The 13,232-nt window shown below is 34.1% G+C and overlaps 1 protein-coding gene across 1 annotated transcript in view; it reads right to left on the reverse strand.

Moving 5' to 3' along the window:
- Rme-8 (receptor mediated endocytosis 8) overlaps positions 1-13,232 on the reverse strand; it is a 251,427-nt gene that overhangs the window by 48,822 nt on the left and 189,373 nt on the right. Inside the window, exons 21-25 of the mRNA XM_089095924.1 lie at positions 8,765-8,965; positions 4,928-5,118; positions 3,229-3,619; positions 2,632-3,165; positions 1,898-2,525 (exon numbers count right to left, since the gene is read on the reverse strand). Of these exons, the coding sequence (XP_088952050.1) occupies positions 1,898-2,525; positions 2,632-3,165; positions 3,229-3,619; positions 4,928-5,118; positions 8,765-8,965 (1,945 nt within the window). The remainder of the gene's footprint in view (positions 1-1,897; positions 2,526-2,631; positions 3,166-3,228; positions 3,620-4,927; positions 5,119-8,764; positions 8,966-13,232) is intronic.

The raw sequence follows: 13,232 nt of genomic DNA on the forward strand, positions 1-13,232 counted from the left end.
AGCCGCAACAAGAACTTCGCATACATAAAAAACGCGGATCTGAGCTTTCTTTTCTCTGGCTCAGGAAACATTCTCCAAAAAGGGATTAGATACAGGAAATGGGGAAGGGATACTGCGTTATAAAGTCGAGCCAGAATTAAACGGTTGAAACGGATTTTAGATGAGACTACTCTACTGTAAGCAAAAGCCAGGCGTTTACTGAGATGATCAATGGAAAGGGAGCGAGTAGTTTTTAGATCCTTTCCAATTGGTAAACCAAGGTAAATAATTTTCAAGACAGGGGCTACAGATAGTTCTCCCAGCCTCAGAGACGAGACCTCTTCTTGGCGCCAGTTGAACAGAAGAATATCTGACTTCTGCGGGTTAAAGTCAAAGCCAATGCAACTGTAATTTGATTGTAGTGTCGAGAAGGTAGTCTCTGTACCTGCGACTGTGCGGCTGGGGTTCAGAATGTCATCGGCGTAGGCTATCATTGTAACGTCTATGCCCCGAGCTATGCATGTTGTCTCGATAGTAGACTGTGGTTCAATAATACAATTATTAAAGGCACAAGGAGATGTGACTGATCCTTGACGAGTACCCTTTTTTACTGGGACTACAGGATTCCCTCGGTAGGACAGCATCACGTCTGGTGTATATTCAGTGAGGGCTCGACCATGGCCAGAAAGTAGGAGTTCAGCCTGTAGGTGGTCGTACATGTCTTTAATGGGTAGTAGGATGTCCTTCTGTACACCTCTCTTTCCCATTCCAGAATGAGTTGGTCGTGGAGAAGTCAGTTGTAGGCACGGCAGACATCATGTAGACCTATAACAATGGACTCCTTTGATTCATCAGCGTCAATTAAGACTGAAGCCAAAGCAGAAATGGCGTGGTCGCAAACAAGACCCCTCTGGAACCCAAAATGGGAAGGGGGAGTCCAGCATTTTTCCTGGATTTCATCAGTGACCAAAAGTTCGAAGATTTTGCAAAGCGTTGGTGCTACTGTGATCGGTCTGAACGAAGCACATTCCGAAGTACTTTTTCCTTTTCTTCGGGACTGGCCTAAGCGACCCAGTACTGAATGCCGATAGAACGAGTCCAGTAGTGAAGATCATCTCAAAGAGAAGAGTTAGGTATCCCATGAAAGTTGGGCTGCAATGACTAAGGTGAAGGGTGGATACACGGTCAATGCCAGCCGACTTCTTCTTTTTCAACCGTCGGACCATGGACGCAACCTGTGATTGGGTAACTATGAAATCTGTATATGGAATTGATGAGAGGAGGGATGAAAGCTTTTCATGAACAGAAATGTTAATATCCTGTTTTGGGGCTGAAAACTCATCAAAGTAATTCTTTATCCAGGTTAAAGATGGGATGTCTGACTCGGGACCCGCTGACTCCTTATCAAACATTTTCCATAACAGATTAGGATTTTTAATTACTTTTTCAGAAAGCTCAGATTTCAACTGCACACGTTGACGAGCAAGTTCCTTCCCAAACCTACGCTTAGATGCAACTCTAGTCTCTTTAACTACTCCTGAGTGTGGTCTACCACATTCTTTCCATATCCCGTACCAGAAGGTAGCTCGGTCACATGCTAATTGTAACAAAGGGTTAGAAGACCATCCCTTTTCTTGAGTTTTTTGTCTGGCAGGAGTCTTGGGCACTCCCTGAGATTCGGCAAACAGAAGAGCATGGGTCAGCTCGGTGTAATAAATATTAAGACGTAGCCGCGCATCTCTTTCATCACGATGAAAGAATTTAATAAGTAGGTCAAACGGTACACGAATTTTTGACAGAACAAGATCAAAAGAATCTTGAAACTTTTCTTTATCACTTTTACGCCAAACCGGAACCTCATGCCACCTCTGAGTGAAAATTGACGAATTATTCGCAGCAAAAAATGAGGTAGGCCTACTGATAATACACTGAACTGGGAAATGATCCGAAGTGAATCTATTCGGAAGGACAAGAACCTCACGTACTGGCAAAGAACTAGAGCTAAAAATATGGTCTTGATTGGACGTAGAACCAGATTGGTGGATATACGAAAAGTTTCTGTTCTTCCGGTGAATAGTAAAACGGTTCTCAAGTATCCATATTAGAATGCAATAACGACTATTTTGGGCACTAATGTCAACTTCTAAATTACAGTTAAAGTCACCCACTATTATGCACTCAAGGGACTCGTGTTCGGCTTTTTTAAGGCAGCGGGCTAGTTTAGCACCACTTATAGCAAAAGCACTATCAGATTTGTCGTCACGGTAATCAGTTGGAAGGTACACATTTCTAACTAGCAGGTTATCTAGTCTAGTTGCAAGAAAATTGTCACTGCTCTCGTATACTTCGCACGCGAGAAGATTGCTAACCAACGTGGCAACACCGCCAGACGGACGGCCCCGCGGAGATGAACGTTTTGCAGGCACGGAGAACACTGAATAGGAAGGCCAGAGATTTAGTAGGTTTAGGCCAGCTTCTGTGATGAAATGTTCTTGCAGCAATATCACATTATATTTATTCACAAACTGGTCAACCATAAGAGACCGCTCGGAAAAATTTCCGTTTATATTCCAATAAAATAGTGAAATGTTAGAGATTTCGTTATTCATCATGTTAATGAGTTGCCTTTTGCTGGTTTTTCGGACACTTTACGCTATAGCAGGTATGACCAACTTTCTTGCAGGAAACGCAAAACAAAGCACGAGTACACTTTTCTGCATCGTTCTTTTTGGAGATGTGGTCAGACGCGCCACATCTGGAGCAGAGAAGGCTATTGGTGCACTTGGCAGCAAGGTGAACTTGGTTTTGGCATGAGTAGCAACGATGGAGTAAGAAAAGGAATTCTTCAGTGGGCAGTTTTTCGTAATAGATCTTCACAGAGTCCTTAATAAATTTATCCAAATCCGATCGACAGCTGGAAAATACTTTGAACGTACGGGAACTGCCAAGCTGTTCAGACTTCGTAGCTCTCGGGATCAGTGCAGTTAGCTCATCCGCCGATACGTCAGAGAGAACTCGTTTCACTACACCAGTATAGTTAGGGCTCTTTATGGCAGCAGAAATCTGCGGCTGGTTGGTCTTGATTGACTCAATAATGGTTTCAACTGTGTCTTTCGAACGAACCACTAGTTTCCACTCTGATTTGACTTTTCGTAATTCAGACTTTTCACTCGTACCCGCACATACCTAATATATTAATCTCTGCTTCGAACTGGGGTTAACACGCGACTCTGGCAGATTTTTCAGTACGATTGCATAGGAGGGCTTATCAGGCTGGTTTGAAGCGCTTGGCCATTCGATGGGTTTGTTGGCATTATTAGGAAAATGGTTCTTAATAACTCGAGACAATTCATTCACCTTAATAGCAACGGTTGCTGCATTAGCTTCACTAGTAGTTGGGACTGAGCAGGGGGAATCAATAACAGAGGTCGGCAATTTGGTCTTCTTGGCGTGAGCTTTGTGTATCCATTTGCAAATGTCCGTAAAATTCTCTTCATCTTTTGCGCGAATTTTACAGCGTGTTGTAAACTGCATTAGTTTATGGAGCGATTCTTTGGCTTTCAGAATTTCTTCTGGTGTGAAAAATCCGACGCCTGTATCAATTATTCCCTCCAGTTTTTCTCCTCCTTCCATGCTACGGCTTGAAGTTCAATACAGCATTCAAGAATAATTTGTCCTCCATTTCCGTTGACATCCCGAAAACGACGTGGTACTGTCGACGCACCTTAAGAAAAGGTTGAATATTGCTAATAAGATTTACGTAATAAAATCTTCTATTGGACACTTACAATCGGCAACACTGAGCTAAAATAATTATCCCAGGGGAAATCACAGCGGTCAAAATAACCAACCCATAGATTATAAAAAGTTCTCAAATAAGTGTCCACTGGGAAATTACTCACAATGTAAAACAGGGTTTTATCCAAAACATAGTTCTTGACACCACAAGATCTAGATCTAGACTGTAAATATATATATATATATATATATATATATATATATATATATATATATATATATATATATATATATATATATATATATATATATATATATATATATATATATATATATATATATATATATATATATATATATATATATATATATATATATATATATATATATATATATATATATATATATATATATATATATATATATATATATATATATATATATATATATATATATATATATATATATATATATATATATATATATATATAAAATATATATATATATATATATATATATATATATATATATATATATATATATATATATATATATTATATATATATATATATATATATATATATATATATATATATATATATATATATATATATATATATATATATATATATATAATATATATATATATATATATATACAGGGTGGGCGGAAAGTTACTCCCTATTTTAAATTACTTATAAATTGTATATAATTTGTTACTGCTTTGTCATATTTTTATGATTAATTCTCTCAAATGGTACAATTTTATTGATAGTTCTGTTTTTGATTTCATATAAAACTGTAACATGGCTAAGCAGTTAACACGGCTAAGCAGTGTAACATGGCTAAGCAGTTCAGGAGCGTGCCCAGCTGGCGTCACGATATGAAGTTTGGCAATCTGTCGTACGAGTTCAACGATGGGGACGGACTATTCATGGACCACGTGCCCAAGTGGATCCAAAAACAATAAGAAACTGTCACGCAAAGCTCATGACCACAGGATCTGTGGTAGATATTCGCAGAAGTGGACGCCCTTCGACATCCACGACCCAGGAGACAGTGCACGCAGTCCAAGCAATGTTCAAGCATAGTCGAGGAAAGTCAACTGGCCAAGCAGCTCGGGAAAGCGGACTCCCCCACTACACAGTGTGAACTGTGCTCAAGAAAGAGTTGAACTGGCGTGTGTGGAAGCCGCACTACTGCCAATCACTCTCGGATGAGGACTATGACATTCGCATGGACTTCGGAGAAATCATGCTGGCTTGGCATGAAGAGTGACCCCATCTCTTCCGCAACATCCTCTGGACTGATGAGGCTGTGTTTCACGTCGGAGGCTTTGTCAACCTTCACAACTGCCACTACTGGGCAGGAGAGGATCCTATGATGACAGTTGAAAAACAGCTTAATCGACCCAAAGTAACGGTGTGGTGTGGTATCACCTCAGATCAGGTTGTGGGCCCATTTCTTCTGCGCAACACCATGAATGCTGAAAGATGCCTTGATATGTTGTGTGAAAGAGTCTGGCCAGTTGTCAGCACATGGGAGAACATCGACGAGTTGATATTTATGCAAGATGGCGCCCCACCACACTTTGCTCTTGTTGTCCGCGAATGGCTGGATACTCGCTTTCCGGGGCGTTGGTTGGGACGTCGTGGTCCACTTGAATGGCCATCCAGGAGCCCGGATTTGACACCCTGCAACTTTTTTCTTTGGGGTTGGGTAAAGGAAGAAGTCTACCGCTCCAAACCAAAGACACTCGAAGAACTGGAGGATCGAATTAAGGGAGGCATGTCCACCATCCCAGCGGAGTTTCTGAGAAAGTCAGTGGATGCCATTCCTGAACGTTTGCAGCAGCTGGTGGAAAGATCTGTGGCACATATTGAATTTTAGAGATAACTTACCATTTATGCCTACCTTGTATGATAAATTTTTTTGAGAATAAATAAATATAATGTACAGTGTTTTATTAATCAAAATAGGGAGTTACTTTCCGCCCACCCTGTATATATGTATGTATATATATATGTATATATATATATATATATATATATATATATATATATATATATATATATATATATATATATATATATATATATATATATATATATATATATATGTATATATGTATATGTATATATATATGTATATATATATATATATATATATATATATATATATATATATATATATATATATATATATATATATATATATATATATATATATATATATATATATACTTTCCGGAGACCACAGTGCCTTTCCATGACGATAAAGTATAAGTTCAAAATAGGGATAAAATCCTTTTTAATAGACACTGTATAGTAAATTTCAGTTTTACTACTGATGACGGTCATTGTATATGTGACCGAAATATTTGGTATATTCAAAATAATCATAGTGGTCAATTCATAGTGTCATTGTATATGTGACCGAAATATTTGGTATATTCAAAATAATCATAGTGGTCAATAATCATAGTGGTCATTTGGTCAATTCAAAATAATCATAGTGGGATATAGTTTCGATACCAAGAAAACATAGCCACACTCTCCTATTAATACTCAAAGCTGGATGATATACCCGTTCAAATTTATATACAAGAAGCAGCAACCTTCAAGAAAATTATATTTTCTTGATATATTTTTCCGAAAATTGAAGAGCTAAGTCCATAAAAGAAGTCCCAATTTACGAATTAGAGCCATTCAGAGAAAAAGAAGAATATGAGATATGGACAACCCATAGAGGGAGGAGAGGGGTCCGAACGATCTTAGGCCTCCCACTCATCCCTTAAAAGTCACACCTTCCAAATTTCTCAGAAATTGATAGAGCTGAAATCACTTTCATAAAATTAGATAGAAAAAATAATAATATATAAATGAAAAGTAATTATTTTTTAGATCAGAGGAATGTTAAATGTCAAAACTAAAGGAAAATAATTAAAAGAAACTAAGGTGAAATTAAAACTCACCTTAATTAAAACTACCTTCATTAAGGGTTTTAAAACTATCCAATACGTAGGCATTACCCTTCTATTAATACCCTTCTAACCTGGATGGCATACCCGAGCAAATTTTAAAATATATTTAATAATTTTGCTATTTTTTAGTGTAAAGAATTTCATTTTAAAACATAAGGTTAATATCCACATATATTATATAAAAATACAGCAACATTCGAAGAAATTTAAGATATATTTTTCCCAAATGAAGACCTACGACAATCCAAAAACGGTAGTGTCAATTTACGAATTACGGCCATTTAGGGAAAAAAAGAATATGAGGTATGGACGCTCATAGAGGGAGGAAAGGGGGCGAAACGATCTTGTACCTCCTAATCCTCTCTTAGTCTCCATATCTTCCAATTTCCCACCAAAACCAGCAAACAGGTAAAAATGCCATTCCATTAGAATTCTTATCTCCGATAATATTGAATACTTAAGTTTTTACTTTTGCTTTCCTACTATTTATCAGCTATATCTCACTATTTTATTATTGAAATTTTATTATTTGTTATTGTACTATTTACTATTTTGCTATTTTACTATATGCTATTAGAATTTCACTTCAAAAAATGTTGTTATCTATATATATTTTTATACAAACAAGACTATCTTTAACATACTATATAGAAATACGACTATTTCTTTTTTTTATAGAGAAAAAAACTTTCGTTTTTATAGAAATAAGGCGGAGGGGATAGAAAGATCATTCCCATCCCCTCTCTCTCAATTTCTCACAAAAAGAAGTAAACAGGTAAACACGCCCTTTCATTAGAATTATTATCTGAGATGACATAGCTGTGTATGCTTCGATAGTATTTGCTATTTTATATATTTTGCTATTTTGAAAATAACACTACGATAGAAAACCCTCCCTATGTTTTATCCCCACACTTACAAAACTTCCCAAATTTCAAATATCCCCTTTGCATTTACTTACTATTTTGTTTTTTAGACAACTTCTATCCATGACATTCCTCCCAAAAATTTACCTTTTAAGTACCTTCAGTTCTTCACAATAACACCTAAAATGTTCTATATCTTCAGACTCCCCGCACATCGGACAAGAGAAGGGACCACTCCGTACCTTAACCCTCGCTAAATACTTTCTTCTCCCCCCCAAGCGGCATAAAATTATCATATCATACTAGTATAACATAGTGTATCATACTAATTTGCTGTTTTACTATCTCTTTACTATTTCTCTTAGTGAATAGAATTTCATTTTTTTTTAGAATAGCTTTTCATAATATTTTTTTCTCATTATAGAATTTCATTTTTCAGAATATATTTTTGCAGAGATAAAACAGTTTTTAAGAAAATTAAAGACCCGTTTCCCGATAAATTGATGAATTATGACGAGAAGATGGCCTGATAGTACAATTGATTACTTGCAATGTTTTCCTAATTCCTTTATCGCACTCAGAGAATTTCCTATATTAAAACAATGAATTAGCATTTCGGTAATGTGAATTATAAACTCTTCCATTAGCTTTGAAAAGTTGAATTCGAGAATCACGCAAAGTTGGACATGACAAAATTGTATCAAAAGTCTGTTAAAATATAATAGACTATAATTGACAGGATATAATTTGGTAGAATATTTGAATGAATAGAAGTCTATAAAAAAAAGAGGTCTATCTGAAAGAGGTCTATCAAAAGTTAAATACAATAACAAAAATTTATTCATGAGAGTTGAGCCCTTTGAACAGTTTATTATTTCTTAAATCCCTTAAGCCCTTTTATTGAGGGGGGAGGTAAGAGGGGTCCAAAATCAGATAGTCAAGGCGAGCGCTATATAATAGTTTTTTCTCCAAATTATTTTTTTTTTGGGGGGGGGATAATATTATTAATATCATAATATTAATGAACTATGATTTTTTTTTCTCAAAACCGAGCAGTCATTATTTTTCCAATAGCCTTTCTTTTGTTGTGCAAATTTTGATGTGCAAAAGACACCCAAAGACGTGGGGTTCAGATGATCCGTTTATCCCATGCCTTCCTTTGCATTCCTCATCAAAACAAGGAAACAAGTCGACATACCCTTCCATTTGGATTCTTATCTGGATGATAAAGCTGTGCAAGTTTGAAATAAGCTTTCCTAATGGTTGACTCTTCATGCTGCATGTTGTCCACAGGAAGGGACAAATTTAAGACACTCAGTGCCTCTTCTACTGACATAGATGGCGGCTTTTTTTCGATCTCATTATTCCATGATTGCAGAACATCCTTTAATAGCTCAACCTGAAATGAATATTTCTCATGAAATAAATATTTATTACGTCAAATGACATTTCCTTATGAAATGAGAATATCATTATAATCGGGGGATCAAACTGCATCAAATTTAGACAGTAAAATCTGCGTGTTGCCATATTATAAAGTTGCTTAATAGGTTACTAAAATTGCATTTGGCTACTGAAATTTATGACAAATCGGCAAAAAAGGCAAACAAAGGATTGGAAGTCTACCCTTGGATATAAAAAATAGCCAGCTAAAAAAAAACTGGTATGTTTACCGGAAAAAAGTGACAGTCAGCTTTCCAAATTTATCTGAAAACACATTTAGCATAAACAAAATCATTTGAGCGAAGAACTAAAAAAGAAAACAGGAAAAACAATAAAAATAACATAAATCTCAGAAAGTGAAAAAATCGGAAAAATACAATTATTTTAGCCGAGACCCCTGCTTAGACCCTTTCAAAACAGAAAGAAAAAGAGTAAATATTGAAAGACACTTAATTTGCAAAGGTTAACAAAATGGCATATCCGCTAGGTTTCATCTTCATGTTGGATGTTGACGCGTTCATGTTTCATGTTGAATAGGTGTATATTCATCTTCTTATATGTTTTTCACTATAATTTCTGATGAGAAGTAAATTTTACTCACGTCAAAGCTGCGTGGTAAATCAAAAAACACTATGTGATATGATGTGATCAAAATAACGTATCTGCATTATATCTGAAATGGCTTGGGGTATCAATTTGAAACCCTTGGAGATTGTTGAAGGGGCCAAATGGAACTCAGGTCTTGATTTCCAGGAGAGGCAGGTAGGGGAAGGCTAATGTATTTTCTACTATTTCACCTCAACGTTTTTGCAAAAGAATCTTCTGAAGGTTTCAAGCTCCCATCTGCAAAAGCGTGAAATTTTGTATTTTTTTCCCAGAAAAAGATCAAGGATGTGTGTTTGTTTGTTTTTCTCCCCATGGGTGATCTCATCGAATCAATAGTAAAATAAAATATCGGGAGAGGGCTAATTATAAATAATTTTAAAGCTAAATCAAAATATTTAGTGATAGTAAAAGGCAGTATATATATATATATATATATATATATATATATATATATATATATATATATATATATATATATATATATATATATATATATATATATATATATATATATATATATATATATATATATATATACGAGGCACATATATACCTCGTATTTATACAAAGCCAGACATAACATTTACTATTAATATTTTCTTTCTTTTCTTCAATTGTAAATACTCAGATACGGATGTAACTTTTACTATTAGTATTTTGATTGTAATCTTCCTTTAAAATATGATTATATCAATTTCAATTTCAATATATATATATATATATATATATATATATATATATATATATATATATATATATATATATATATATATATATATATATATATATATATATATATATATATATATATATATATATATATATATATATATATATATATATATAGTATATATATATATATATATATATATATATATATATATATATATATATATATATATATATATATATATATATATATATATATGTATATATATATATATATATATATATATATATATATATATATATATATATATATATATATATATATATATAGTATATATGTATCCGCATATATATATATATATATACCGTACGTGTATATATATATATATATATACGAGGCACATATATACCTCGTATTTATACAAAGCCAGACATAACATTTACTATTAATATTTTCTTTCTTTTCTTCAATTATAAATACTCAGATACGGATGTAACTTTTACTATTAGTATTTTGATTGTAATCCTCCTTTAAAATATGATTATATCAATTTCAATTTCAATATATATATATATATATATATATATATATATATATATATATATATATATATATATATATATATATATATATATATATATAATATTTCGGTCACATATACAATGACCGTCATCAGTAGTAAAACTGAAATTTATTATACACTGTCTATTAAAAAGGATTTTATCCCTATTTTGAACTTTTACTTTATCGTCATGGAAAGGCACTGTGGTCTCCGAAATTATCTATATATATATATACATATATATATATATATATATATATATATATATATATATATATATATATACATGATTCATTCTGATTCACTATCAGTCATGATTCATTCCCCGAACGAGTAACACCTTAGGCGCTCCGTGCCTGCGGTAGTTTTGGCTGAGGAGTGAAATAGCTTGTGAGATTAATGTTTTGAATTGATGAAAGAAAATTTTTTGGTGTGTGATTATTGCTTTGAACTGAAGAATTGCATGGAGTAAAAGAGGATTGGATTTGAGTCATTATAAACAGAGCCTTTGATTACCGACGTTGGAAAAGGTGTTTGCCGTGCCAAGCGGCTAAAAGCACTGCACGCTAGCAACATCGTGGATAAACAATCGTTGCCGGCTGAGGTAAGACTATTTGTCCATTTTTTTTTAATTGCTGCTTATTCATGGGGCGAAATAAAAGAAACCGTAAAGAAGTCTCATTCGAAGAGGATCAAAATGATTATTCGTCATCTTCACCTAAGGAGGGAGAAACTTTGTCAATTTCGACGCTGGCTCGGAGCTTTTATGAAATTCTAACTATAGTGAAAGACAATGGAAAAAAGCTTGACGGTATCACGGACCAGTTCAAATCTCTGGAAACCCGGGTCAAATCGCTTGAGGAAGCGCTATCTGGCCAATCGCAGCAATTTTCGACGATCCAGACCCATGTGGCGGCTACTGAGAATGAAATAATAAATGTAAAATCACAGATTAGTGTTGTTACAGCTGAGTCAGTGTTTCTCCGTGAAGAAAATAATCAGTTGAAAAATCGGTTAATGCATTGCGAGTATAGAATGAATGAGAAAAATATAGTGGTTTGGAATGTACCTTGCGATAATAAAGAGGAAGCTAAAGCGATTTTCAAAACTGTTTGTGAAGAAGGACTAGGTGTAAACGAGACCCAAGATTTTGCTGTTACATAATAAAAAAATGAGCGTATTTTTTTTAAATTTACTGTTGGTTCTAAATAACAAAAAATAACGATTCTGAAACAGAGTAAAAAACTTAAAGGAAAGACTGTTTGCGGTCATAAAGATATTTATCTTAGTGATGATGCTCCGACGGCAGTGAGAGATATTAGAAAAAGGCTAATTGAAAAAAGATCAAAGCTTGCTGATTGTGGTATTCAAGCATGGGTAACAAAATCGGTTCCACCTCTCCTTTGTTTTGATCGGCCAAATGGCCTGCGTGTTTCTTTCTCCGTGAATGACGTGATTCCTGAATTGTCAGTGCCGATAAATCCTCGAGGTGGGCCTATGCAATGCTAGGCGGGTTGTCATATTTATATTTATATTAATTATTTTAGTTTAATATGGTTTTGAGATATTATTTTGTTGTGCTTTAACTTCTATGTGTTTTTTTTTTGTGATAGCATATTGGTATGAAGTAATGTTGTCTCGTGTTTTTTTATCTTCTTTTTTTAAAAAGATGTTGTGGATGGAATAATGTAAAAAAAAACAAAATGAGAAAAAGTATTAATGGTGTATAATGTATAGCGCGGTGCGGAGCGTGCCGGGTTGTGATTGGAGTTCTTATGGATTGGTCTTGGCTTTCAGTCATACTAGGCCTGGAAACAGTAGTTGTGTTTTTTGGTTTTTATGAAGATATTTATGTTTATAAATTAAAATTTGCGCAGATTAGTCGTACTGAGGGAAAACGACTTGGAATGGAGATTACTTTTTTTTTTTTTTTTTTTTTTAATTGTTATTTTTTATTATGGTTTGCTGGTCTTTTAGGGCCTGGTGTGGTTTCTCTTAACGTGGGGTTAATATTTGATAATGGATAGAGATAATCGTGAAATTCCATCATCAAGGTTAAAAGAATTTGAGCGGAATTCTCTTTCATTTCAGTCAATTTTTCAAACTATTGTAGCTGGTGATGATGAAGATACTTCTAGTAATTTTGATATCCCAAAAAATCAATATATATTTATGAATGAGCTGGTAAGAAAAAATGTAAATACAAGTAGGATGTCGTTTTGGAATTGCCGGGGTTGGAGGACTGCGCAGGATGTGATTGAAACTTTTTTGTCGGATTCAGATACAGATATATTAGGCCTATGTGAAACTTTTTTAGATGATTTGTCAATTGAAAATATACATGTAAAAGATTACCAATTTTTTCACATCGGTCGGAAAAGACAA

This window comes from Artemia sp. Qi Xiang Cuo, chromosome 10, assembly GCF_049724085.1.
Source record: "Artemia sp. Qi Xiang Cuo chromosome 10, ASM4972408v1, whole genome shotgun sequence".
Classification (NCBI taxonomy): domain Eukaryota; kingdom Metazoa; phylum Arthropoda; class Branchiopoda; order Anostraca; family Artemiidae; genus Artemia; species Artemia sp. Qi Xiang Cuo.